Below are 27,781 nucleotides of genomic sequence, written 5' to 3'. Positions count from 1 at the left end.
GGGGAGCATGGTAAGATATAGCTAATTGGTATAAAAATGGCAAGAGCCTTAAAATAGCTAAAAATAGGGCAAACTGAGGAGGTGAAATCTCATTGTCTGAGGATGATTTTGTGCAAAAATGTAATTAACATGTTTTGTATAGCCCATAGACCCACCCAAATGTTTAAAAGGACATATAATAGCTCAACTTTAAAATAAAGATAATTAATGTACGTTTTAGCTGTTATTTAGATTTTATTAACAAACCAATTCCACTGAATTTCCTCAACAGAATGACACTAAAAGAACTGGTAATATATTTTTAGATCTGTTTTTCTTGTCATTAGATTGGAAACTATGTGCTGTTTTTACATCATTTTCCACAAATATCAACATCCCATAAAGGAAAATGTATCCATCCTTTTTTCCTCATTATTTTGTAACCTAAAAATAAAATGGGCTCTAAAATGAAAACAAATTTAACATAGTGGACATTTATCAGAAATTATAAGTTGTCTTTTATCAAAGGGTCATGTAACAACTCTGACAACCCAGGGTTCAGACCAGGAAGCAGGGTTGTAGTTTAATACTCCTCTCTGCAACTTCTGTACTGCTACCCAGCCATTACCCTATTAAGACAGTGTCTCACCCACGGCCAAAATTGAATAGGTTAAAAAATAATCTAAAAGGAGGAAATCAGGAAAAACTCATAAAAATAAACACAACTCAGACCGAAAAGAAAAATAAAACAAATGTGGCTTACTGAACATAAGATCTCAGCTTATTTCTCATCATTAATAGAAGAGAACAAGAATAACCCTAGGTTTCTCTTTAGTACAGTTGCTAAACTTACACAGAGTCATAGCTCTGTTGAGCCATCCATTCCCTTAGCTCTTAGCAGTCATGACTTTATGGGATTCTTCTTAAATAAAATTGATTCTATTAAAAAGAAAATCTTTGACATACTCCCGAAGATGATTACTTCATCCTCAGCAAGTGAGACAACATTGGAAATAACTGCAGAACCTGATCTGTGTTTGGACTGTTTTGATCCTGTGAAGCTTCCTGAGTTATCAGAAATATTAGCTTCATCTAAACCTTCAACTTGTATGTTAGACCCAATCCCAACCAAATTATTTAAGGAAGTGTTCCCTCTGATTACCAGCCCCATTTTAGATATGATTAATCTATCTTTAGTAAATGGATCAGAACCACAGGCTTTTAAGGTAGCTGTAATTAAACCTTTACTTAAGAAACCTTCGCTTGATCGAGATGACTTGAAAAATTACAGACCTATATCCAATCTTCCATTCTTATTTAAAATTCTTGAGAAAATAGTTGCTAATCAAATGTGTGAACATTTATACAGCAATGACCTGTTTGAAGAGTTTCAGTCAGGTTTCAGAGCTCATCATAGCACTGAAACAGCTCTGCTGAAAGTCACTAATTATATTCTTATGGCCTCAGATAATGGACTTGTGTCTGTTCTGGTTCTGTTAGATCTCAGTGCTGCATTTGATCCAGTCGACCATAATATTCTCTTAGAAAGGCTGGAATATGCTGTAGGGATCAGGGGAACAGCACTAGGCTGGTTTAAATCTTATCTGTCTGACAGATTCCAGTTTGTTCATGTAAATGATAAATCATCTTTAAACTTCAGGGTTAATTGTGAAGTACCACAGGGTTTAGTACTTGGGCCAATTCTCTTTACTATATATATGCTTCCAATAGGTCAAATTATCAGGCAGCATGGGATACATTTTCACTGTTATGCTGATGATACTCAGCTTTACTTATCCATAAATCCTGATGAGCCCAACCAGTTAGATAGACTACAAGCATGTCTTGAAGATATAAAAACTTGGATGACTTTACATTTTCTGCTTCTAAATTCAGACAAGACAGAAGTTGTCGTCTTTGGACCGGAGTCTTTAAAAAAGAAACTGCTTAGTCAATCACTTAACCTGGATGGCATTAAATTGACCTCCGGTAATAAAGTAAAAAACCTTGGTGTTATTTTTGACCAGGACATGTCATTTAAATCCTATATTAAACAGGTTTCTAGGATTTCCTTCTTTCACCTCAGGAACATTGCCAAAATTAGAAATATCCTATCCAGGAGTGACGCTGAAAAACTAGTCCATGCATTTGTTACTTCAAGGCTGGACTATTGTAATTCTTTACTATCAGGATGTTCACAAAATGCAGTTAAAAGCCTTCAACTGATTCAAAATGCTGCAGCAAGAGTTCTAATGAAAATTAAAAAGAGATAATATTTCTCCTATTTTAGCTTCCCTTCATTGGCTCCCTGTTAAATCCAGAATATAATTTAAAATTCTCCTCCTCACATATAAAGCCCTTAATGATCTAGCTCCATCATACATCAGAGATCTTATGGTTCCATATGTTCCTAACAGAGCAATTTGTTCTCAGACTGCAGGTTTACTGGTGGTTCCTAGAGTCTCTAGAAGTAGAATGGGAGGCAGATCCTTTAGTTATCAGGCTCCTCTCCTGTGGAACCAGCTCCCAGTTTTAGTCCGTGAGGCAGACACCCTGTCTACTTTTAAGGCTAGGCTCAAAACTTTCCTTTTTGATAAAGCTTATAGTTAGAGTGGCTTAGGTTATCAGGGAGGGAGCCTTCCTCCCTCCCTTTTGGTTGGAGTAAGGGGGAGTCAGGGTTAGCCTAAACCGGCTCAGTTATGGTTGAGGTGCAAACACACCCTCCATTTCTGCTACCTGTATGACCCCTTCTCTTTTCCAATGGTTATAATCAGTCTGACAGAGAGAGGTATCCCAATCCTTGTGGTTTTTAGTATAACAATGACCATCAGTGGGACCCTTTGTGGGGTTCCTTAAGACGACATTGTTGTAAATAAGCGCCGTTTAACTAAATAATCTGAACTGAAACTATCTGTGTAGTTATGCTGCTATAGGCTTAGGCTGCTGGAGGACATAATGACCACTTTCACCCTCTTCGCTACATTCTCACACTACTCTCCAATTTTGCATTATTTGCTGTTATTTCAGTTTTTAACTTTGTTCTCTCTTTTCTCTTCCTAGAAGCTACACCTGGTCTGGCTCTGTGTCTACCTGTGACACCTTTCTGGAGAGGGGAATCGTCCGAGTTTCTGCTGGCAACAACTTAATGCTCACCCTCTACCGATGATACACATGGCCCTGTCTTTTAGTGTTTAACCCTTTCTCTCTCCTAGACATGGCGATTGACTGAGCTTTTACTGTAACTAATTATATGTGCTTTCTTTCAGACTCTAACCTTGAAAACTGGCTCAGAGTTTATCTGTTCTTTCTTTCTAGGTGAAATGACTAAAGGAGCTACATCCATTAACATTTACTTTTCCTTCCCATAGAAAGTACTCCTGGATCAGTGTTTCTGTGTTCTTTTTGTGTCTCTGCTCTGTTCTCTCAAACCCCCAGTCGGTCGTGGCAGATGGCCGCTCACACTGAGCCTGGTTCTGCTAGAGGTTTCTTTCTGTTAAAAGGGAGTTTTTCCTCTCCACTGTCGCTACATGCATGCTCAGAATGAGGGATTGCTGCAAAGTCAACGCCAGTGACTGTCCACTGTCTCTACATGCTCATCCAGGAGGAGTGAATGCTGCAAGTCACTGACTGGATGCAATCTGCTGGGTTTCCTTAGATAGAAAAACGTTTTATCCAATTTGAATAAAAAGCTAACTCCGACTGCACTGTTCAATTGTTAGGATCAATTGGAATATATGTACCTGACTGTTGTGAAGTGCCTTGAGACAACATGTGTTGTGAATTGATGCTATATAAATAAAACTGAATTGAATTGAACATTTGTAGCTTTAAATGAGTTTTATTTAGCTGGACTCAGGGCAAAAATGGCTCTTTGGATTGTAAAGGTTGCAGACCCCTCGTTTAATGGGACGGCCATGTTTATGACAAAACATGTCGCTGAATATGAAACATAATAAAATAACCTGGAATCGTTCTCATGTGGAGAGAGCTCCTGCTATCCGTATTATCATATGCACATTAAATATTCTGGACATAAAGCCACAAGCATGGATTAACACACTCGTATAAAAGTGTTACTTAATAATTAAAGCTACTATGGACCATAAAATAACTGATAAGTTCTGATGCATTTCCCTCAGACAGTGTCCACTAATGTCGCTTGATGCATATTTCACACATACCAAGAATTGTTTAGGGAGCAATTTGCAGCAATCTAGTGGTTGATTTATACTAAATTAGGTCTCCTTTTTCTTACCACTGTACTAAATATCTAAATCATGTTATATCTGGTGTCTGTGCTATATTCAAATGAACAATATCTACTTCACAAACCATCTGCTTCACAGCAAAACTCAGGCAATTATGTTTTATATAATAGTGATTTAATTCAGGGGTTAAATATGAGATTCTGCACATGACCTAAACTGTCGGTTCTTGAGGTTCAGTTTTCTCTAAACTGCTGATCAGATGTTTTTCTCTAATGTGAATCTTTACCAGCTTAGAAACATGAAGTTGTTCATAATGCATGTAATGTGTTTCAGTGCTGCCAGCAGATGTTAAAGAAGAGGCTCCTGAAGAACAGAGTTCTGATGTGGATCAGCAGGAGCCAGAGCCCCTCCAGATAAAGGAGGAACAGGAGGAACTCTGGACCAGCCAGGAAGGAGAGCAGCTCACTGTGAAGGAGGAGACTGATACCAGGTTTCCATTAACTGCAGCTCCTATCAAGAGTAAGGATTTGTTTGTGTGTGTGACTTTATTAAATTAATGATAAGACGAGCAGGTTTTAATTGTTGGGGGTTTTAATATTCTTGTGAGCTGCTCTGACATCTGGTGAAGGACTTCTTAGATTTATTGGACACCAAACCCATGAACATACGCAGACACTGGACCTTGTTTTATCTTATGGTTTATTCATTTGCAACTTGGAAATTGATGATGTTGTGCTTTCTGACCACATGCCTGTTTATTGATTTTACTCCATTTACTCAACCTGTTGTACCATTAGACAGGAGTGGAGGAGAAATAAGCAAAAGTGGAAAAAGGACAAACTGTAAGTCTCTTTTTAGATGCTGAGAGAGCTGTGGAAAATATTGTTTCTGAGCTGAGCAAAATATTTCTTTCATCATTGTTGGTAACTCTTATAACCCCTGTGTTCCTTATAATACAATTAAAGGGAACATATCGTGCTTTTAAATCCTTCCCTTTCACCCTTAAATAATTCAGTTGTGGTCTATATAAAGTGGAAAAGCATTGCTTTGGTCTGAACTCCTTGTTCTTGTAGCTCCACAGGCTCCTCTTTTCCTTCTGTTCTGACGTGTGTCTGAGAGCAACTTGTTTTGGTGTTGTCTCTTTAAATGCAACTGAGACACTTCACACCCCGCCTCCCTCCAGGTCAAAAAGCGGTCCACTTTAACCCGTTAGGCCATTTTTGTAGTTTGACAGCAGAGATACAATTATCTAGCGACACAGAAACAAGACAAATACGGCAAAAACATGAAAAACTGTTAATGTAATAATACTATTCAGAACATGCTGTACGTTTCTGTCCTCAAGGAGCTAAAAGCAGCACACAACTCTGACATCAGCAGAAGACACCATGCTACTGCTGTCAGAACAATGGCCAGGACGTCGTATCAACACAATATATTTATGTCTAAAATAAAGTTTGTTGATATTTTAGCGTTATTTGCAGCTTACCACTTTGCTGTGTCCATCGTTTCCATAGACAGAAGGCAATGACCCCTTAATCAGATGAAGTCTTTCAGCAAATCCTTCTTGATCCTGGAGGAGGTTCCTGAAGGACTGAAGGCGTGAATGAGGGGGAATTTCCCCACTGATGTGGGAACATTTCCATGAAAAATTACATTTAACCAGGCACTTCAAAGAGGTTCTAAAGCTGGGGCACCGTGTAATAAATAGTGTGGGTTGATCCCGCAATAACCAAACTTAACTTATCCTCTTGCAACGTAGGGAAACTTGAGCTAGGACTACAAAACCGCACCAAGAAATAAAAACGGCACATTGGTGTAATTGATGAGCCGGAAGTCCATGACCTTATTTAGCTGTTCCACAGCAAATACTGTGATGTGACAGTTGGAAAGCGTAATAGATGATAAAGAAAACTGATTGGACGGAAAAATATGACTCAAACAGAAAATAAAGATATCTACACAGCACCTAGAGAGACTAAATTCAACTTTTCATTTTTGAAAAATCACCAAAACTTAAATGTATATTCAGACAGTTAGCCAAAAAGGGGTGTTGGGTCCATCCATTTTGACGCACGCAGCTCAACAGATGTCGCAGCTCTGACGTCACTGGAAGTATAAACCGGCTGAGATGGAGTTTCGGGGCCATTTCCCACCTGTTGCAGGACAGCGCATAGGAGGCGCATTTCTGGAGAGACAAAGCTCGCAGGCGAACTTTTGCTCCACAAGGCCATTCCCGGAAGAGCTTGAAAGCTGGAAATCTGTCTGATACAAGAAGATCAGGAGATTTATTTGCCGATCGAAGACCGCGCCACAACCGGCGCAGGTGAAAACCTACAGAGGTTCTATGTCCAAGGAGAAGAGTTTCCTCCTTGTGTATGCAGTCGACTAAAGGTTCTTCATATTTTCCCCTTGTGGACGGATCAGAAGTTACCGTTTTTTTTTTTCCTTAATTCGATCACGGACACGTGATCCCCCCCTGCCCTCCTTTTCTTCAGACCTGATCCATCGTCAACCGGTGGAGAGCAGAAATCAACTTCAAAGTAATTTCGTTCTTTTCATAGTAAACCGAATAGAGCATTTAGAGGTATGGGCAGGATCATGCAGTTAAGGTGATGTAGGATCACCAGTAGTTAATCTAAGGTATTAACTTGTTGCATGCAATACTGATTGAATTATGTTATGCTGAGCTGTATTTTTTATTTGCTGCGCAATCGCTGCTGAATCGTGCGTGGTTAATGTTTTGTCTGGCTGATCTCAAATCAGCCAGGAGTTAGAAGTTGGACTTTTAAAAGTTTTTCATTCAAGGCAACTGCGGTCTGGGCCTCGCCCGACCACTCTTTGTTCCAGTTTTATTGCTGGAAATTTTCCACTGGGTTCCAGCCTCAGAGTTTTATGACTCTTTGTCAAGATTTGGGGCGATCGGCTGGTCGTGGCTAAAGGGGCGTGGCCCCACCGTTTCATCAGCTGATCGCTGCGATCAAGACATCAACACGACAGGAGGATTTATTTCCATTTAACCCAAATTACACATTTTGTCCATAAAACTACTGGTTTGATCTTCATAGACACTAAATGCATATATATATATTTTTTTCTTTTATTATTATTGTTAGGTAGTCATTGTTATTCCCGTTGTGTAGAACGGTGCTTGTTAGTTAGGTGAAGGTTTTTGGACCAGAATAATGGTATATCAGGATTATTTGGCTTCAATAAATCTTCATATATTTAATTAAGAGAAGCGTTTGTGTTTATTTCGTGCAAGAGTGATTTTTCTGTCAAAACAAGGTCGAAGTTCCCCCACCTTCGGTGTAGTGGTTGAATAAACAGTGACATTTTGTGGTTTTGGTTAATAATTTGTAATTATTAAAGAGCTTTGAGCCCATGATCACAACACCAGAGGATATCTCTGATTTCTATTCGTAAGTGATGATTTTTGGTTAAGAAATTAATATTTTTCAAATTATTATTTTAAACTATAATTCTTGATGAATATTAATTAATCAATAATCATAATCCACTTCTCTCTATATATGTGAATTTATTAACCAGAATATTTCAACCTTACTGTCAAATATGCCGGTTAATAAAATTTTCCACCTAAGACTAGAAACATCCAGTGAACTACTGACCAAAGGAAAAATATTAATAGGAAAATGGAAGGTTAATCAGTTGAAGAGTAATGGACAAGTGAGAAATTAGAAATGATCCCAGCTTTGGATCAAATGAGAATGTGAGGAACCATGATGAACACCAATTCCAGAAATAACACTTTAGCAATAAATGTTAGTCATTCAACCCTCAAGAGACAACTCAGTCAGGCTAACCTAGCAGGCTTGTTGGCACACAGCATGGCTAGGCATTGGCTTGAATAACTAGCTGTTTGTCTCGTGGCTCAGACAATAAAATAAAACCGCATGCAGGAAATAAGAGCTTCATCATTCCTTCATTTAGTTTTTGTACACTTTAATTCGATGTCTTGTTTACAGCAGCTAGCATTTCCAACTGTTCCTGGTTATACGTTTAATGACTTCCCTAGGCCCTAGAATTCTTTAGGACCAGTCTTGTGCCGAGGTTGGTAAGCTTGGTCAATAGATTCTAGGATTCTAACTCTTGTCTGGTAAAGTTGTGGTACTGGTGGAACACTGGCTGTTTGGATCTGAACACATAGCTCTGCAGGCTATCTAAATGCTCCCCATCAAGATTTTTGTGGAGGAAGAAAGAAAACTATATTTAAAAGTTAGAAATTATTTAGATATACACTGCCTTGCAAAAGTATTCGGCCCCCTTGAACTTTTCAACCTTTTGCCACATTTCAGGCTTCAAACATAAAGATATAAAATCCTAATTTTTTGTTAAGAATCAACAAGTGGGACACAATCGTGAAGTGGAATGAAATTTATTGGATGCGTCAAACCTTTTTAACAAATAAAAAACTGAAACGTGGGGCGTGTCATATTATTCGGCCCCTTTACTTTCAGTGCAGCAAACTCACTCAGAAGTTCAATGAGGATCTCTGAATGATCCAATGTTGTCCCAAATGACTGATGATGATAAATAGAATCCACCTGTGTGTAATCAAGTCTCCGTATAAATGCACCTGCTCTGTGATAGTCTCAGGGTTCTGTTCAAAGTACAGAGAGCATCATGACGACCAAGGAACACACTGGACAGGTCCAAGATACGGTTGTGGAAAAGTTTAAAGCCGGATTTGGATACAAAAAGATTTCCCAAGCTTTAAACATATCAAGGAGCACTGTGCAAGCAATCATATTGAAATGGAAGGAGTATCAGACCACTACAAATCTACCAAGACCCGGCCATCCCTCTAAACTCTCATCTCGAACAAGGAGAAGACTGATCAGGGATCCAGCCAAGAGGCCCATGATCACTCTGGATGAACTGCAGAGATCTACAGCTCAGGTGGGAGAGTCTGTCCATAGGACAACAATCAGTCGTACACTGCACAAATCTGGCCTTTATGGAAGAGTGGCAAGAAGAAAGCCATTTCTCAAAGATATCCATAAAAAGTCTTGTTTAAAGTTTGCCACAAGCCACCTGGGAGACACACCAAACATGTGGAAGAAGGTGCTCTGGTCAGATGAAACCAAAATCAAACTGTTTGGCCACAATGCAAAACGATATGTTTGGTGTAAAAGCAACACAGCTCATCACCCTGAACACACCATCCCCACTGTTAAACATGGTGGTGGCAGCATCATGGTTTGGGCCTGCTTTTCGTCAGCAGGGACAGGGAAGATGGTCAAAATTGATGGGAAGATGGATGGGGCCAAATACAGGACCATTCTGGAAGAAAACCTGTTGGAGTCTGCAAGAGACCTGAGACTGGGACGGAGATTTATCTTCCAACAAGACAATGATCCAAAACATAAAGCCATATCTACAATGAAATGGTTCATAAATAAACGTATCCAGGTGTTGGAATGGCCAAGTCAAAGTCCAGACCTGAAACCAATCGAGAATCTGTGGAAAGAGCTGAAGACTGCTGTTCACGAACGCTCTCCATCCAACCTCGCTGAGCTCCAGCTGTTTTGCAATGAAGAATGGGCAAGAATTTCAGTCTCTTGATGTGCAAAACTGATAGAGACAAACCCCAAGCGACTTGCAGCTGTAATTGCAGCAAAGGGTGGCGCTACAAAGTATTAATGCAAGGGGGCCGAATAATATTGCACGCCCCACTTTCAGTTTTTTATTTGTTAAAGTTTGACACATCCAATAAATTTCATTCCACTTCACGATTGTGTCCCGCCTGTTGTTGCTTCTTCACAAAAAATTTGAATTTTATATGTTTATGTGTGAAGCCTGAAATGTGGCAAGAGATTGAAACGTTCAAAGGGGCCGAATACTTTCGCAAGGCACTGTATTACTAGATGGTTAGTTTCACTGAGTTAGATTGTGTGTTTAGTCAGGCTCTGCCATGCTGCTGCGTCAGCTCTGTCTGTCTTCTTTTGGAACCTCTCTTTGCATACCGTCTAAACTTGTGCATTATGGATTTGGTCAGCTGGTCTCTCAACGCAATTGATCAAATTTTCTTGATGAGAAGACGGGGTAAGGGGAACCCTCTTGCCCAGACGGGACGTTTTTCTCCGGATACACAATGGATTCTTGGCAGGAATGGAAGATTGTGTGTCTGATGTCAGTGGAGGACATGGAAGATGTTTGGATTTTTGATAATAGGATTTCTGCTTTTTGGAGTTACCTGGCCATTGCAAAGCTGCCTGGCATAGCGATCAACAGTCAGACTGAAATATATGTTGGAATTATGATTTTTGATTGATTAATCTTTATCAATAATTATAATGAAAAATCATAATTTGACTGACTGAATTTCTTAACCAAAATCCTCATTTATGAATCGAGACCAGAGATGTCTTCTGGTTTTGTAATTGTGGCTGAACGCCTTTGATAATTACAACCGTTAAATACTCAGTAATAATTGATAACTATTACCAGAGATGTCACTGTTTAATCGACCGTTTCTGCCGAAACGTGGGGAACTTTTAACCTTATTTTGACTGACGAATCACTCTTGCACAAAATAAACACAACAACTTCTCTTTATCTATGTGAATATTTATTAAATCACAGCCCTGATACACTCGCTCTTCCCATTTAATAATATTCACCTACTCAAACATGCAAAGTTCTACACAAAAGGGGTAAAATATCTAACTAAACATATAAAGCAAAATAGCAGTGGGTGTGTATGGGATCAAACCAGCAGTTATGGCAAAAATGATAATATGACAAAGGGATGTGGTGGTGAGTGGAGGTTGGGCCGCAGTTCCAACTGTAACTCAGTTGTACTCAGTCATAAAACATCCCCAAACTCTGTGCGGGCTGAGCACACAAAGAGTTATAAAACTTTTAGCGGCAAACTAATAAGCAGTGAGTTTGAAGACAAAGAAAATGGTGAATTTCACCATGAGGTTATTATAACAGTCCAGTTATAATATCCACAGGTGTTTGCACGGTAAAGACACACTTGCGAAACACGGCGGTCTCCAGAAGTTCCAGCAAGTTTCAAAACAATGACATGCATATACATTTCCGAACACACATTAGACTCTAATCGCACTAAAAATCTCCTCTACCCTGCCCAGCTATTCCTAATAAAGAAATAAAATTAATAAAAGGATGTGTTTTACTTTGTTGAAGCCTTCTTTCTGAGCGGAGTTGAGAGGGGAAGGAAAAAGTTGGAAGTTAATGTGCGTCCACAGTTAACTTCAGGAAAAGCTTTCAATCTTCGTCCTTTATCCTCCTTGGCAAAAAGGAAAAATATGAGCTGACCATCACAGTCGACTTGGACCAAAACAAGGTGGCGATTCGTCTCCTTGAAACTCTGGGGTTTTTGGTTACGTGTTAAACTCACGTCTTCGATCGGCAAAGTGAAATTTCTGGCCTTCTTATTCCAGAAACCTGTTTTTTGAGTTTTTTTTGTTGGCCAACGAAGGAGAATAAATGAAATCCACTCTGACTCTTCTCCAGAAGATGCTTCAGTTGCGTGGTCACCGCGTCACGGTCGCATTTAAAGAGACAGCACCAAAACAAGTTGCTCTAAGACGCACATCAGAACAGGGGGAAAAGAGGAGCCTGTGGAGCTACAAGAACAAGGAGTTCAGACCAAAGCACTGCAGTTCCACTTCATATAGACCACAACTGAATTATTTAAGGGTGAAAAGGAAGAATTTTAACGCATGATATGTCTCCTTTAAGGAAGCAGAATCGCAAACTGGATTTAATCCTTGCACAGGATTGCAGGCTGGTTTGGATCATGGACTCGGAGGTGAAATAGTATAATCGTGGAGAAAGTTGTACATTTAAGGCAGAAGGAAAACTAAGAGTTGGCCTGAACCGAAACAATTATTGTTTTTCTGAATCGAACTCCCCTGTACGGCCTTGGTGGGCTGGTTATCTTCAACTTCTCCGGGAAATTATGTAAACATAAATTTTTTTCCAAGGATTATTATTGTTTAGCCGGAATTGTTAGAAAAATTAGACACAAACTACTTCATACCAGTGACTCCCAAGGATTATTGTTGTTGTTGTTTTTGTCTTTTCTGTACCATTGTAATGTTTTCTTTTCTTTGCAGCACTTTGAGTGTGTTGTTACTGAAAAGTGCCATATAGATCTACATAAACTTGCCTTTCCTTGCCTTGCTATGTGAACTGATTCACAACTATATGAAGGACTCAACTCAAGCTGGAATGTTAAGAGAAGCTGTTTTAAAACTATCCAGCAGCAATGTTTCTCTTCTGTAGTTGATCTTAGATTTGCTGTATATTGTACCTAAAGTAAAAATGCCATTGTTCACCGTAAAAAGAATGTACCTATATGGCAGGAGTAAATAGATTCAAAACATTCTGAGTAAAATAATAACCAATCAAAATTATCTAGCTAATAATAAAAGCTCTAAAAGTAATTCAAAATCAGAATAATGGCAAAAGAGGCTTATGTACAAAATAATAAATATACTCTATTTTATATCAGCAATGCAATACTATTCTTTTTCAGCTTTAAAGAGAGGCAATTAAATCATTGTATACATTTATGTTTTAGAATCTCATATTTATACCATGACATCGTGAAACCGTAATACTTACACTCAAGGTTATCATACCATTGTGTTATCTCTGATTTTACCTACTGTACTGTTCAGTGAAAATATTTATCAGATTTTCTTCTCTAGTTTTAATCTTTATCATCTTTGTAACATTGTCAAGATAAAGTTGTTCATTGTGCATATAAAGTGTTTCAATGATGTCTGCAGATGTTAAAGAAGAGGCTCCTGAAGAACAGAGTCCCGATATGGACCAAATAAAGGAGGAAAATGAAAGAATCTGGGCCAGCCAGGATGGAGAACTGAATGTGAAGAAGGAGACTGATGATACCAGGTTTCCATTAACTGCTGTTGATATGAAGAGTGAAGAAGATGAAGAAAAACCTCTGTTCTCTCAGCTTCATCAACAGCAAACAGAAGACAGAGATCTTCCAAGCAGCATCTCAACTGACCAGATAAAAGCAGAAATTAAAGTAGAGGACTGTGGAACATCAGTATCCAGCAGAAACCCAGATCCAAATAATCATGGAGGCACTTCCAACTTTTCAGAGACTGAAGACAGTGAAGATGATGAAGAGGATGATGATGTGAAGTATCATGAATCTGAGCTTAAACACTTATCAGACTCTGAAACTGAAGACAGTGAGGATGATTGGAAGGAGAGCAGGACTCCAGGGTCAGGCAGAAACACTGTCAACAAATCTTTGAGCTGCTCTGAGTGTGGAGGAAAATTTGCTAACAGACGTTCTCTTCAGAGTCACATGACATATCATCCAAGATTAACGTCTTCAGATTGTTCCGGTAATGAGACGACAAAAGTTCAGATAGGTAGTAAAAAGTTTAATTGTGGTGAGTGTGGTCAAGGTTTTAACTGGAAACATGATTTAAAACGACAAACAAAAGTCCACACTGGGGAGAAACCCTTTATTTGTGATGCATGTGGAAAAAGATTTGCCTACAAGTCATACTTAAACGCACACATGAGAATTCACACAGGAGATAAACCTTTTGGTTGTGATGCATGTGGAAAAAGATTTAACTCCAAGTCAAGATTAAACAGACACATGAGAATTCACACAGGAGAAAAACCTTTTTGTTGTGATGCATGTGGAAAAAGATTTGTCTCCAAGTCACAATTAAACGCACACATGATAATTCACACAGGAGATAAACCTTTTGGTTGTGATGCATGTGGGAAAATATTTGCCTACAAGTCAGATTTAAACACACACATGAGATGTCACACAGGGGAAAAACCTTTTGGTTGTGATGCATGTGGAAAAAGATTTGCCTACAAGTCAAATTTAAACATACACATGAGAAATCACACAGGAGATAAACCTTTTAGTTGTGATACATGTGGAAAAAGATTTTTCTCCAAGTCACAATTAAACACACACTTGAGAATCCACACAGGAGATAAACCTTTTGGTTGTGATGCATGTGGAAAAAGATTTGTCTCCAAGTCAAAATTAAACGCACACATGAGAATCCACACAGGAGATAAACCTTTTGGTTGTGATGCATGTGGGAAAAGATTTGTCTCCAAGTCAAAATTAAACGCACACATGAGAATTCACACAGGAGATAAACCTTTTGGTTGTGATGCATGTGGAAAAAGATTCGTCTCCAAGTCAGATTTAAACATACACATGAGAATCCACACAGGAGACAAACCTTTTGGTTGTGATGCTTGTGGAAAAAGATTAGTCTCCAAGTCACAATTAAACATACACATGAGAATTCACACAGGAGATAAACCTTTTGGTTGTGATGCATGTGGAAAAAGATTTTTCTTCAAGTCAAAATTAAACACGCACATGAAACTCCACATAGGAGACAAACCCTTTAACTGTGATGCATGTAGAAAAAGATTTGTCTCAAAGTCAAAATTCAACATACACTTGCGAATTCACACAGGAGATAAACCTTTTGGTTGTGATGCTTGTGGAAAGAGATTTGTCTCCAAGTCAAATTTAAACGCACACATGAGAATCCACACAGGAGATAAACCTTTTGGTTGTGATGCATGTGGAAAAAGATTTGCCTACAAGTCAAAATTCAACATACACGTGCGAATTCACACAGGGGACAAACCCTTTGCCTGTGATGCTTGTGGAAAGAGATTTGTCTCCAAGTCACAATTAAATGCACACATGAGAATTCACACAGGAGATAAACCTTTTGGTTGTGATGCATGTGGAAAAAGATTTGTCTCCAAGTCACAATTAAACACACACATGAGAATTCACACAGGAGATAAACCTTTTGGTTGTGATGCATTGTGAAGTAGAGTCGTCAAGGAGCAGCAAGATGAACAAGAAAACAGCATCAGCCGCCGGTTTCAGATTCTTCTGTTGACTTTTTATTTGTTACGTTTGACTCCGACAACCCCTCAAGCTTCCAAGAACTCACTGTTTTTATAGCCAGTTGGCAACACACCTGCACCTGAGTGGACCAAGCCACAATTAAACAGGACAAAAAGACAAAAACAAAATCTAAACAGAGAAACAAAAAATAAAATTACTAATCTAATTTACAAACTCATCTACATAATGAAGAAAGGATCTGCAAAATAGACCATGTAATAGAAGTAAACTCAAAAGTTATTTTAAAGAGAAAAAAAACAAAGCAATGCTCCAAAGAAAACCCTCTAATTGGTAGAACCCAGCAAGGTAATTGGTGACATCATCCAGCCATTCAAGCAGGAAACACTATGACAAACAATGGTGAATAACAAGGAAAACAAATACCATGAATATACAGGTCCTTCTCAAAATATTAGCATATTGTGATAAAGTTCATTATTTTCCATAATATCATGATGAAAATTTAACATTCATATATTTTAGATTCATTGCACACTAACTGAAATATTTCAGGTCTTTTATTGTCTTAATACAGATGATTTTGGCATACAGCTCATGAAAACCCAAAATTCCTATCTCACAAAATTAGCATATCATTAAAAGGGTCTCTAAACGAGCTATGAACCTAATCATCTGAATCAACGAGTTAACTCTAAACACCTGCAAAAGATTCCTGAGGCCTTTAAAACTCCCAGCCTGGTTCATCACTCAAAACCCCAATCATGGGTAAGACTGCCGACCTGACTGTTGTCCAGAAGGCCACTATTGACACCCTCAAGCAAGAGGGTAAGACACAGAAAGAAATTTCTGAACGAATAGGCTGTTCCCAGAGTGCTGTATCAAGGCACCTCAGTGGGAAGTCTGTGGGAAGGAAAAAGTGTGGCAGAAAACGCTGCACAACGAGAAGAGGTGACCGGACCCTGAGAAAGATTGTGGAGAAGGGCCGATTCCAGACCTTGGGGGACCTGCGGAAGCAGTGGACTGAGTCTGGAGTAGAAACATCCAGAGCCACCGTGCACAGGCGTGTGCAGGAAATGGGCTACAGGTGCCGCATTCCCCAGGTCAAGCCACTTTTGAACCAGAAACAGCGGCAGAAGCACCTGACCTGGGCTACAGAGAAGCAGCACTGGACTGTTGCTCAGTGGTCCAAAGTACTTTTTTCGGATGAAAGCAAATTCTGCATGTCATTCGGAAATCAAGGTGCCAGAGTTTGGAGGAAGACTGGGGAGAAGGAAATGCCAAAATGCCAGAAGTCCAGTGTCAAGTACCCACAGTCAGTGATGGTCTGGGGTGCCGTGTCAGCTGCTGGTGTTGGTCCACTGTGTTTTATTAAGGGCAGGGTCAATGCAGCTAGCTATCAGGAGATTTTGGAGCACTTCATGCTTCCATCTGCTGAAAAGCTTTATGGAGATGAAGATTTCATTTTTCAGCACGACCTGGCACCTGCTCACAGTGCCAAAACCACTGGTAAATGGTTTATTGACCATGGTATCACTGTGCTCAATTGGCCTGCCAACTCTCCTGACCTGAACCCCATAGAGAATCTGTGGGATATTGTGAAGAGAACGTTGAGAGACTCAAGACCCAACACTCTGGATGAGCTAAAGGCCGCTATCGAAGCATCCTGGGCCTCCATAAGACCTCAGCAGTGCCACAGGCTGATTGCCTCCATGCCACGCCGCATTGAAGCAGTCATTTCTGCAAAAGGATTCCCGACCAAGTATTGAGTGCATAACTGTACATGATTATTTGAAGGTTGACGTTTTTTTGTATTAAAAACAATTTTCTTTTATTGGTCGGATGAAATATGCTAATTTTGTGAGATAGGAATTTTGGGTTTTCATGAGCTGTATGCCAAAATCATCCGTATTAAGACAATAAAAGACCTGAAATATTTCAGTTAGTGTGCAATGAATCTAAAATATATGAATGTTAAATTTTCATCATGACATTATGGAAAATAATGAACTTAATCACAATTTGCTAATATTTTGAGAAGGACCTGTACTTTGAAACAAAATAAACAAATTCAATCAATAGTCCAGAAGTAATAGCTTTAACCCAAACATATAAATAGATGTAAACTGCAACATAATGCTAACGCAAACAAACCCAGGATAGTAGGTGAAGCAAAGTTGCAAACTAATGTTTAAATTTAAGCTTTATGACCAGCTACCGAAAGTAAATAAATCAGAAATAAGAATAAGGGAAAAGTGGTAAACACAAACTGAACCACTTTGTCACATGCATGTGGAAAAAGATTTGTCTCCAAGTCAAATTTAAACACACACATGAGAATTCACATAGTAGATAAACCTTTTGCCTGTGATGCTTGTGGAAAGAGATTTACCTGGAAGTCAAATTTAGATATACACATGAAAATCCACACAGAAGAGAAAAAACCCTTTGGTTGAGATGCTTGTGGCAATATCTTTGCCTTCAAGTCATCTTTAAACATAGACACAAGAATCCGAACTGGAGAGAAATGTTTTGGATGTGATAAATGTGGTAAAAACTGGAGTGAAATCCAAACCAACACACTAGAATTTACATAAAAGATAAACCCCTTGCTGGTTATGATTGTGGAAAAGATTTAAGCATAATTTAAGAACCTCTTTATTGTGTAATATGGTGTAAAGCGACCCACTATGGAATAAGCGGTAGAAAATGACTGACTGACTGACTGCGTAAGTCCCAGGAAACAATGTTTTTCCATGTCTGTTATCAGTTTAGCTAGCCAATAGTGGCAGATTCGTGGAAGTCCCAGTTGCTTGTGCTTAAAAGCTGCAGCAGCTCGCTTATTTAGTTTGCTCAGGAGTGGCTATTCACCAGGTAGATGGTGGTGAAAAAGTGTTTGCCACCTTCCTCATTTATTTTTTGTTTTGTTTTTTTTGCATGTTTGCCACACTTAATTGTTTCAGATTATCAAACAAATTTAAATATTAGTCAGATACATCACAAGTAATGTCCCTTTTATTATTAAGGGAGAGAACAAATACGTACACACACGGCCCTGTGTGAAAAAGTGATTGCCTCCTAAACCTAATAACAGGTTGGGTTAGGGTTAGGGTACAGCAAAAACTACAATAAAGCATTTGCTATAACATGCAATGAGTCTTTTACAGCCCTGTGGAGGAATTTTGGTCCACTCATCTTTGCAGAATTGTTGTAATTCTGCCACATTGGAGGGTTTTTTAACATGAACAAGCCTTTTCTCATTTAAGATTATAATACACTTTTAAATTGAAAATGTATGCTTCAAACATGGGTTTTAATCCAACCAGGAGCTGCCTTGCCTTTTCTTTGCCTCTGAAGCAACAAAACACTGAACTCCCCTTTGACAAACCTCTTTAGAAACTGTTAAAGTTGCACCTGTACATGGAGTATGTATTAAGTCTATAAAAGTCACAAATTGCAGGTGTGGCAGGATAATTGGTTCTAGTTTTATTGCTGATCACAATAAGGCTCAAGGTGCATGCATGGCTCAAGGAGGGCCAGAGGCTGCTGAAGCCTTGGCTGCGGTGATGGAGCAGCGAAAGGACGAAGTTCTCTGTTTCTACCACTGCCGATTTAGAGTGAAGGCAAAGCGCTGCATTCCTCCGTGTCTGTTCCAACTTCAGGGAAAAGAGAGGGCCGGTGCTCGCTAATGGATGTGTGCCAACAGCTCGAATAAGCTGCTTTTTATCTTGAACAAAGTTTCTGGTCATCGTTTCCTTTCGTTTCGTTTCATTATGCCAGTGTCAGTGGCAGACATTTTGTTTCAGAGCCAGGGACCACCACCAGATCCTGCTAACGATGTTTCAATGGACGTTAGTTTACTTGGGACTCTGTAGTAGCATCTGTGTCAGTACCTATTCTGGGTGCTGATTTTTTGTGTGCTTTCTGGTTGTTAGTGCTTGTTGCTAATAGTTGATTTATCGATGCTGTGTTTTTTGAAACCTATCCCTGTACACGTGGGGGTCCCGGCCATCGGCCTCTTGCTAACATGTTTGCCATGGGTGATGAGTTTCAGCTCTTGTTGGCTGAGTTTCCTGCTCTCACGGTCCCCACTTTTTCTGCTACAATAGCTAAACATGGTGTAGAGCATTGTATTTCTATGGTGGGTCCGCCGTTTTTTGCGCGGGAATGCCGCCTAGATGTGTGTGTGTGCACGCCCGTACACACGATGTGTCTTGCCTTTCACCAGTGTACGACGAAAAGAGTGTGCTTGTGGCACACTCATACGCACACACAGCACACACAAATATGCATGCACGCACAGACACGAACAACAGAAATATGGGGAGCAAAATACATATATGATGAAAAAAAAAGTATTAAGGTTGTCTCTGCTCTGTTCTCTCAAACCTTTCGTCGGTCGTGGCAGATGGTCGCTCACACTGAGCCTGGTTCTGCTGGAGGTTTCTTCATGTTAAAAGGGAGTTTTTCCTCTCCACTGTTGCTACATGCATGCTCAGTATGAGGGATTGCTGCAAAGTCAACGCCAGTGACTGTCCACTGTCTCTACATGCTCATCCAGGAGGAGTGAATGCTGCAAGTCACTGACTGGATGCAATCTGCTGGGTTTCCTTAGATATTTGAATAAATAACTGAATCTGACTGAACTGTTTGATAGTTACGACTAATTTAAATGTATGTAACTGACATGAAATCTGGATGATTCGATTGAATTGACTTTGTGAAGGGCCTTGAGACGACATGTGTTGTGATTTGGCGATAAATGAATAAAGCTGAATTGAATTGAAGATTAAATGACAGCGTATTTGTCTAAATGTTCCTCTAAATGTCTGCCAATATGTTTATCTGAGTGCTTCTCTTAAGTGTTGAATTTGTCTGTTATATATGTGGGTTTATTTGTCACTAACATTTGTTTGTCCAAATTTTGTTCCTTTTCTATTTTTTTTTAGAAGAAATAATATCACAAAGAATGACAGAGCTTGTGATAGAATAATGCCTCTTTTCCACTGGCTCGATTTGGCCCACCTGGAACAGCTCTTGACGGCTCCACATGTCCCTGCACGTTTTGTGTTGCATTTCCATAGACCCGCTTTCGCCCCGCAGAAGGGAACACCTCCTGGAGGTGCGGCTTTAAAGCATCATGTGTCGAGCTGCATAACTGGGACCGAAACACGTGGTGGCGGTAATGCACCAATACGTTGTTTGCCAACCTCTATGAAAATCTGTATGGGGGTCAATGTGTGTGTGAATATGAGGAAATTGTGTGTGTGTGTGTGTACTTGTACTTGTTGCTGAGTGAGAACCAATTTTCGTATTTTTATCGCAAAGTGAGGACATTTTTCTGGTCCTCACTTTTTCAAATTCTGTTCTTGGGACAGGGGTTAGGTTTAGGACTAGGGTATGAATTGAGTTATTGTTAGGGATAGGGTGAGGTATTAACTGGTTAGGGTGAGTGTTAGGGTCAGGGTCAGGCACTAATCAAGGAAAATGAATGGAAGTCAATGGAAGTAACTGAAAAGTCCTCATAAAGATGTTTGTGTGTGTGTGTGTGTGTGTGTTTGTGTGTGTGTTTGTGTGTGGAAAATGCACACAGCCAGACTGGACGAGTGGAAAACAGGAGCGAAGCAGGAGGGGGGCTCTCAGTACCCCTCTACAGGGCTGGTTCTCAAAGGGGGTCGGGCCCAGAATTTCTACTGCCTTTTTTTCATTGTAAGGTTGTTCATTAATGTTTTACTGATAAATCGGGTCACTCCTAATCTTGTTTTATCCTGTAAAAAGAACAATGAAAATGTAATCATGCAGATTATAGCATGTAGCGTGGAAATTTTACCGAGAGAAATTCCCTACATGTATAGGATCACAGGTACTTATATTTCAAAGTACATTCCTTGTTTTTGGCATATTTTGAACCTTGAGTTTAAGACGTAGAATTTAATAATGATCCTGAAGGGGGGGGGGCGAACTCTTATGTCAAGTTTAAACCTTTCATTAACCTTTAATGCTGGGGCAACAAAAATCTGATTTATGCTTTATCCTTACGTAGTCTGTAAATATACATTTTAATGGACTGAAATATTCTGGTTCTCTATTTTTCAAACAATAATAAACTCAGTAAGGGAGACGTAAAATCAAGAAGAACATGGAAAACAGCAAACACTGATTGATTACTAATTAGTATAAAACTTAACCCTCCGGCAGTCTTTGAGGGATTGCACGGACCCCTCGTCCGCTACTCGAGTTTACCCCTGTCTCTTTCATGGTGTGCCCACACACCGTGCTGCAGGGAGCCCTCAACATCACATTTCCGACCATTACTCTAGATTTTTGGTCCTGCGGGGGTCAGAGCAACTCCAGGTGCAGTTCTTTCTGTTGGCTCCCGTGACATCTGCCTTACTCTTTACTAGCGCTTAGCCGGGATTAAAGGTGAATAGCACTGACCTCTTTTTAAATAGTGAGTGATTGAATTAATTGGATGAGAACATATTGTTAGGGCCGGCACGGTGGCCCAGTGGGTAGCGCTGTTGCCTTAGGGTTAGGGTTAGGTTCTTAGTTATATCTATATATATATATATATAGATATATCTATAGATATATCTATATATATATATATCTATATGATATATATATCTATATAGATATATATATCTATATATATATATCTATATAAACGCCTTTCATTTAATGGTTTTCTTTATGTTTATGCCTATTTAAATTGTGAGTAGTTTCTCAATGAAGGCATCAAAACAGTGAATGACCACAAATACAATTATGTAGCAAACCAAAAATTGTAAAATAAATGTATATATGTTATATTTTAGAATCCTTAATGTAGCCGCCCTTTGCTGTAATGAATGGAATATTAACCTTTGGCCGTCTCTCCATGAACATCTGGGAAGTTCCTTCAAGACTCTTTGGAAAACTATTTCAGGTGACCACCTCATGAAGCTCAGGGAGAGAATGCTAAGAGATCAAAGCAGTAATTAAAGTAAAGGGTGGCAATTTAGCAAAAATATAAAAATGTTTAGAGTTATTTCACACTTATTGTTTACTACATGATTTCATGTGTTCATTCACAAGTTTGTTGTCTCTGGCGAGAATCTACAATGTAAATGGTCATGAAAATGAAGAGACCCATTAAGTGAAAAAGGCGTTCTAAAACTTTTGACCGGTAGTGTATATATATTGTTCAAAAACATAATGAATACTGAATATTAAATTTCAGGCTAGATGGGACTCAAATGTTCATTCATTCATCTTCTATTCCGCTTCTTCCATAGTGGGTCATGGGGAGCTGGTGCTTATCTCCAGCAGTCTATGGGCGAGAGGCGGCGTACACTCTGGACAGGCCGCCAATCCATCGCAGATAAACATTTATCTATTCATTTTATTAAAATGATCATTTATTATTTTGTAAAGTAATCTATATTTGAATTGAGGCTGAAACACGTTTTTTAATTCCTTTGAAAAATGATCAGATTTATGAGAGAACTTTAATGAATATTGTTTTTAAATTCAATCCCAAATTAATATTTAATAAAGGTGCAAATAATACAAAGGAAAACCAGAAAAACTACAGGACTGAAATAAACCTTTTAAGACCCCATGAAGACCAGTGATGGGAATAACGGCGTTAAAATAAACAGCGTTACTTTTTTAAGTAACGAGTAATCAAACTAATTACTTTCTTCATCGTTACAACGCCGTTGCCGACAATTAAATGGGGCGCGTCCTAAACTAAAGCTGCTCATTGAAACTCTTGTCATCTGTCATGGCTCACAACCACAGGAGCTAAGCTGTTTTTCTTTGGTTAAGATAGGAGCGACGGACAACACAATCGCATAAGTGGTGATGATTGGCTAAGGTAGAGTAGACGGAAGGTCGACACTCCCGGCGGTGGTCGGAGGGATTCGTTGGCTGGAGCTCGAGTTGAGTGGAGCGTGAATTGCAGATCTCGCGTCGGGGCGGTTGGTATAACATTTTTTTTAACACGTTTGTGACTGGACTGCTATGGCTTCTCAGGTTGAGGATGAGGGAGATAATGAGATGGATTTTGGAGATTGGACTCCAGTGCGTGGTAGCAGACGGTCGGGAAAAGAGAGAAGTAAAAAAGAAGATACTTGGAGAGGGACACAAAGTAGTAAACGGGGCCTAGAAATGAGCACCCACAGTATCTATGGAAGTGAAGTAAGCAAAATAAAAAGACTGATGAGAACAGTTGAAGGAAAAAGAGTAGAAAGTCTTTAGGTGATGTTGGAGTTTCAAACAGCTACTCTTCCTGAAAGAATAAAAGTAGGGTGTATGTGTTTTCCTGTTAGGCCATACATTCCTCCTCCTCTAAGATGTTATAAATGCCAGAGATATGGACATATCGCAGCAGCATGTAAGGGGAAACAAAGATGTCCAAAGTGTGGAGGGGAGCATGGGTATGATGAATGTAAAAATGGAAAGGATACTTGTTGGAACTGTGGAGGGCAACACAGGGTGACTCATGGAGGATGTGAAGTAAGGAGAAAAGCAGTGGAAATTGAACATGTCAAAGTCATTAATAATAGAAGTTATGCAGAAGCTTTAAAAAGAGTGAAGAAACCAAAAGATGTTCCAGGAAAAGTTCAGCTGTGTCCAACACCAGAGCAAAGGCAGATTAGATCAGACACAGTACTGACAGTTGAAAAGATGATGCTGTTTATTGCTGATGTAATTAATTGTACAGATCAAGTTAAGCACAAGACAGAGAAAATCAAAATAATCGTGAAAGGAGCAGAGAGGTTTTTCAGTATTAAGGATATATCATGGGAGCACATAAATAAGAGATTAGGGGAAGAAGGGAGGGTAGGAGGACTGGAAGAAAGAACAAATTGATCGTCTTACAATGGAATGATAGAAGTCTAATTTCAAATGGGCAACAGTTTAAAGGATTTATTAAAGATTTTAAAGAAGAATTAGATATTATATGCAATCAGGAAACTTGGCTAAAACCAAATCTTGATTTTGTTATCAAAGGATATGAAAGCATTAGAAGAGATAGAGACGGATCATCAGGAGGACGATGTATAATATTCATTAAAAAGGGGATTCAATTTAGAGTTTGAGCTAAAGGAAAAGATGGGGGTGGAACAAGAATTAATTTGAGAGAAAATACAGTGTCAGAAATTGATTTAACATTAGTTTCAGATTCTCTAGCAGGTGTTAATGGAAAGTAATCAATAAAACAACTATAGGAAGCGATCACTTCCCTATTATGACTGAAGTAAAACTACATATAGAGAAATATTGTATAAATGGGATGAAAAAATGGTGCTTTAGATCTGCAGATTGGCAAACTTTTAGGAATAATAGTGAAATAAAACGACAAAAAGTGGATATAAATGGTATTATTGATGAATATAATCTTTCTATATGTAATGCTATTATAGAAGCAGCTAATCAGGCTATAAGGATTGAAGGTGGGAAAAGGGAAAGAAAATTGGTACCCTGGTGGAGAATAAAATGTACTGCAGCTATTAAGAAACAAAATAAAGCTTTTAAGTTATTAAAAAGAAATCACAACTTACAGAATCTGAATGAATATAAGAAATTGCAAGCAAATGTAAGAAGAACCATTAAAAATGCAAAAAGAGAATATTGGAGGAGTTTGTGTAATTTAGTGGGGATGGAGACAGACATTTCTAAGGTATGGGCGATTATTAAAAGGATGAATGGGATTAAAAGAGTGAGTGGATATCCAATAATAAATAATGGGGAAATAACAGCAGTGAAAGATAGAGAAAAGGCAGAAATGTTGGTAAAGATGTTTGCTAAAATTCATAGTTCTGAAAATATTAGTGAAGAAGGGAAAAAAGGATGAGAAAAGACAATTTTAGAGAATAAGGAGTTATTGGAGCAAACAGAAGATTCAAATGATTCATGAAATATATTGTTTACAATAACAGAGCTGAATATGGCACTTAAAAAATATAAATGATCCCTCGGGGATCAATAAAGTATCTTTAAATTGAATTGAATTGATCAGGAAAATATCAGGTTTGTTATGTAATTTAAGTGAAACATCTAAAAATATTTTATTAGAATTGTATAATCGAGCATGGGAGGATGGAGAATTGCCAAAAAGTTGGAAAAAAGCAGTGATTTTACCAATTGGAAAACCAGGGAAAGATGAGACAAAACCAGAAAATGACCGACCTATAGCTTTAACATCAAACATATGCAAAATAATGGAGAGAATGATAAATGAAAGATTGTTATATGGAAAATAAAGGTCTTATATCAATGTATCAGAGTGGGTTCAGGAGAGGGAGAAACACAATGGATCCAATATTATGTTTAGAGAATGAGATTAGAAAGGCTCAAGTGAATAAAGAGAGTGTTGTGGCGGTATTTTTTGATATTGAAAGAGCATATGACATGATATGGAGGGAAGGGTTATTAATAAAAATTAGAAGAATGGGAATAAATGGTTGTATGTTTAGATGGATTGAGAATTTTTTAGTAGGAAGACAAATACAAGTGAGGATAGGGAAAGAGTATTCCGAGAGACTGAATATAGAAAATGGGACACCACAGGGAAGCATAGTAGGCCCGTTATTATTTTCTGTTATAATTAATGATGTGTTTGAGGAAGTAGGGAGTGGAATGAGATTTTCACTTTTTGCTGATGATTGAGCAATGTGGAAAAGGGGAAGGAATTTCAAATTTATTGTAAAGAACCTGCAGGGGGCAATTTCAGTTGTAGAAAAATGGTCATATAAATGGGGTTTTAAGTTTTCTGTGGAAAAAACAAAAATAATGTTTTTTACACGGACAAGAGTTGATGAAAGAATCAAGTTGAAATTATATGATCAGGAGTTGGAAAGAGTTAAACAATTTAAATATATTAGGTTGCGGTTTGATGAAAGAATGACATGGGGTGTACACATTAAGAAAATATTAGATAAAGGTAGGAAGGTGTTCAATATAATGAGGTGTTTAGTTGGAACCGAGTGGGGAGCTGATAGAAAGGCATTGAAAGCCATTTATACTGGATTAATTAGGTCAGTTTTGGATTATGGGTGCATAGTTTATAATTCAGCAGCAGTTACAAATCTCCAAAAGCTAAATTATATACAATATCAAGCTTTAAGAATATGTACAAGTGCTTTTAAAACATCTTCAATAGCAGCAATACAAGTTGAAATGGGAGAAATGCCTCTTAAATTTAGAAGGGACCTTGATGGCTGGCTATCTTCAACCTCTCCTGGAAGTCCCCTCTCTTCCCTGAGGACATCTGTGGACCTGCTCAGAACTTTGTGGCCGGTTGATGTTGTTGGTACGGTTCCATCGTACCATCAAGGACAATGGCCTCTGTGACAGTGCGTCATGGACTTACTTGCACACACTCACTTGCACACACGCACATGCTCAAGATAAACATATGCACCCCTCACACCACCTTCACCGTTCCCAGCATGATGTTGTTTTGTAAACTTGTTGCTTCTTTGTTCTGAGGTTTTTTACAATCTCAAACTGTATCCTGCTAAGGATAAAGTGTGAAATATGATTTTTTTCCCTCTACTTACCTAATGTGGTCTCTTTTCTCATCTAGCAAGGGCAACGCCTGTGAGTGGGCAGCAAAGCCTCGGTGACCCGTCCCCCCATGTCTTGTGTCATGATGTATGTTTGGATGGGTTGTACTGGAATTATAATTTCCCCTCGGGGATCAATAAAGTATCTTTGAATTGAATTGAATTGAATTATCTTTAAATTATTGGGCAAAGGACAAAGGAATGACCATCCAACATTAAAAGTGCTTACAACAGGTTGGGAAAAGGAAAAAATAAAACGATTTGGATGGATAATAAATTCTAAAGTTAATGAAATTCATTTAGATAAATTAGATATAGGTCAGTCAGTTCCATTACCTCCAATACCACCTTGGATACTTCCTGAAGCAAAAATAGATTTTTCATTATTAGAAAAGAAGAAGAAAAATAAGTTTTTATTATGAATAAATATATTGTACAAGAATACATAAACCAGTATTATAACTATGTACATATATATACTGATGCATCAAAAAATACTGCAAATAGGATAGGAATAGCTATGTATTGTACCACAATTTAATATTAAAGTAGGAAAAAGGGTAAGTGATGGAGTATCGGTTTATACAGGAGAAATGCTTGCTTTACTTCTAGCAGTTCAGTGGGTGGAAGAGGTTAGACCATTAAAATCAATCATTTGTTCAGACTCTAGTGCATCATTGGCCAGTTTGCAACATAGGTAATCAGATAGTAGATATATATATATATATATATATAAATTGAAATAGAACAAGCACTTTATAGAATCATTATGATGGGGCTTACAGTTTATTTTATATGGGTTCCAGCACATCACGGGGTTAAGGGGAATGAAATGGCGGATAATATGGCTAAGAAGAGCGCCAATATGATAATGGTTGACATTAATGTTAGGTTTACTGTAAAAGAAGTAAAGTGTATAATAAAACAAAAAATGGAAGAGAAGTGGCAGAGGTTATGGGAAGAAGAAAGGAAAGGATGCTGGTTTTATAAAATACAAAGGGAAATTGGATAAATGAGAAGAACAGAAAGAAACAGGAGAGAAGAGACATTTATGTCACGGCTTAGAAATAGACATACTGGATTGAACAGAACCTTATTTATAATAGGGAAACATCAGACAGGGAAAT

At 38.5% G+C, this 27,781-nt stretch overlaps 3 protein-coding genes across 12 annotated transcripts in view; 1 reads left to right on the top strand and 2 right to left on the bottom strand.

Annotated features, from left to right (window-relative positions):
- The window catches only part of LOC124861391 (NACHT, LRR and PYD domains-containing protein 3-like), a 923,911-nt gene that overhangs the window by 171,656 nt on the left and 724,474 nt on the right, over positions 1-27,781 (bottom strand). The gene's annotated exons all lie outside the window — the stretch shown is intronic.
- Positions 1-27,781, top strand: part of LOC124861426 (gastrula zinc finger protein XlCGF57.1-like) — a 1,067,819-nt gene that overhangs the window by 707,375 nt on the left and 332,663 nt on the right. Inside the window, exons 2-3 of one of the 7 annotated variants that reach the window (XM_047355195.1) lie at positions 4,521-4,706; positions 12,980-15,578. The exons of 3 other annotated variants lie outside the window; for them this stretch is intronic. In XM_047355195.1, coding sequence (XP_047211151.1) covers positions 4,521-4,706; positions 12,980-15,057 — 2,264 coding nt within the window. In that variant the 3' untranslated portion in view covers positions 15,058-15,578. Of the gene's footprint in view, positions 1-4,520; positions 4,707-12,979; positions 15,579-27,781 lie in introns of those variants that run through there. 3 more of the 7 variants (XM_047355192.1, XM_047355194.1, XM_047355193.1) reach the window with 3 other exon arrangements.
- LOC124861475 overlaps positions 1-27,781 on the bottom strand; it is a 337,361-nt gene that overhangs the window by 336 nt on the left and 309,244 nt on the right. The gene's annotated exons all lie outside the window — the stretch shown is intronic.

The sequence above is a fragment of the Girardinichthys multiradiatus genome, chromosome 24 (assembly GCF_021462225.1).
Source record: "Girardinichthys multiradiatus isolate DD_20200921_A chromosome 24, DD_fGirMul_XY1, whole genome shotgun sequence".
Classification (NCBI taxonomy): Eukaryota; Metazoa; Chordata; class Actinopteri; order Cyprinodontiformes; family Goodeidae; genus Girardinichthys; species Girardinichthys multiradiatus.
Note: the sequence above shows the minus strand (reverse complement) of the source record. Positions and strands in the feature narration are given on the sequence as shown.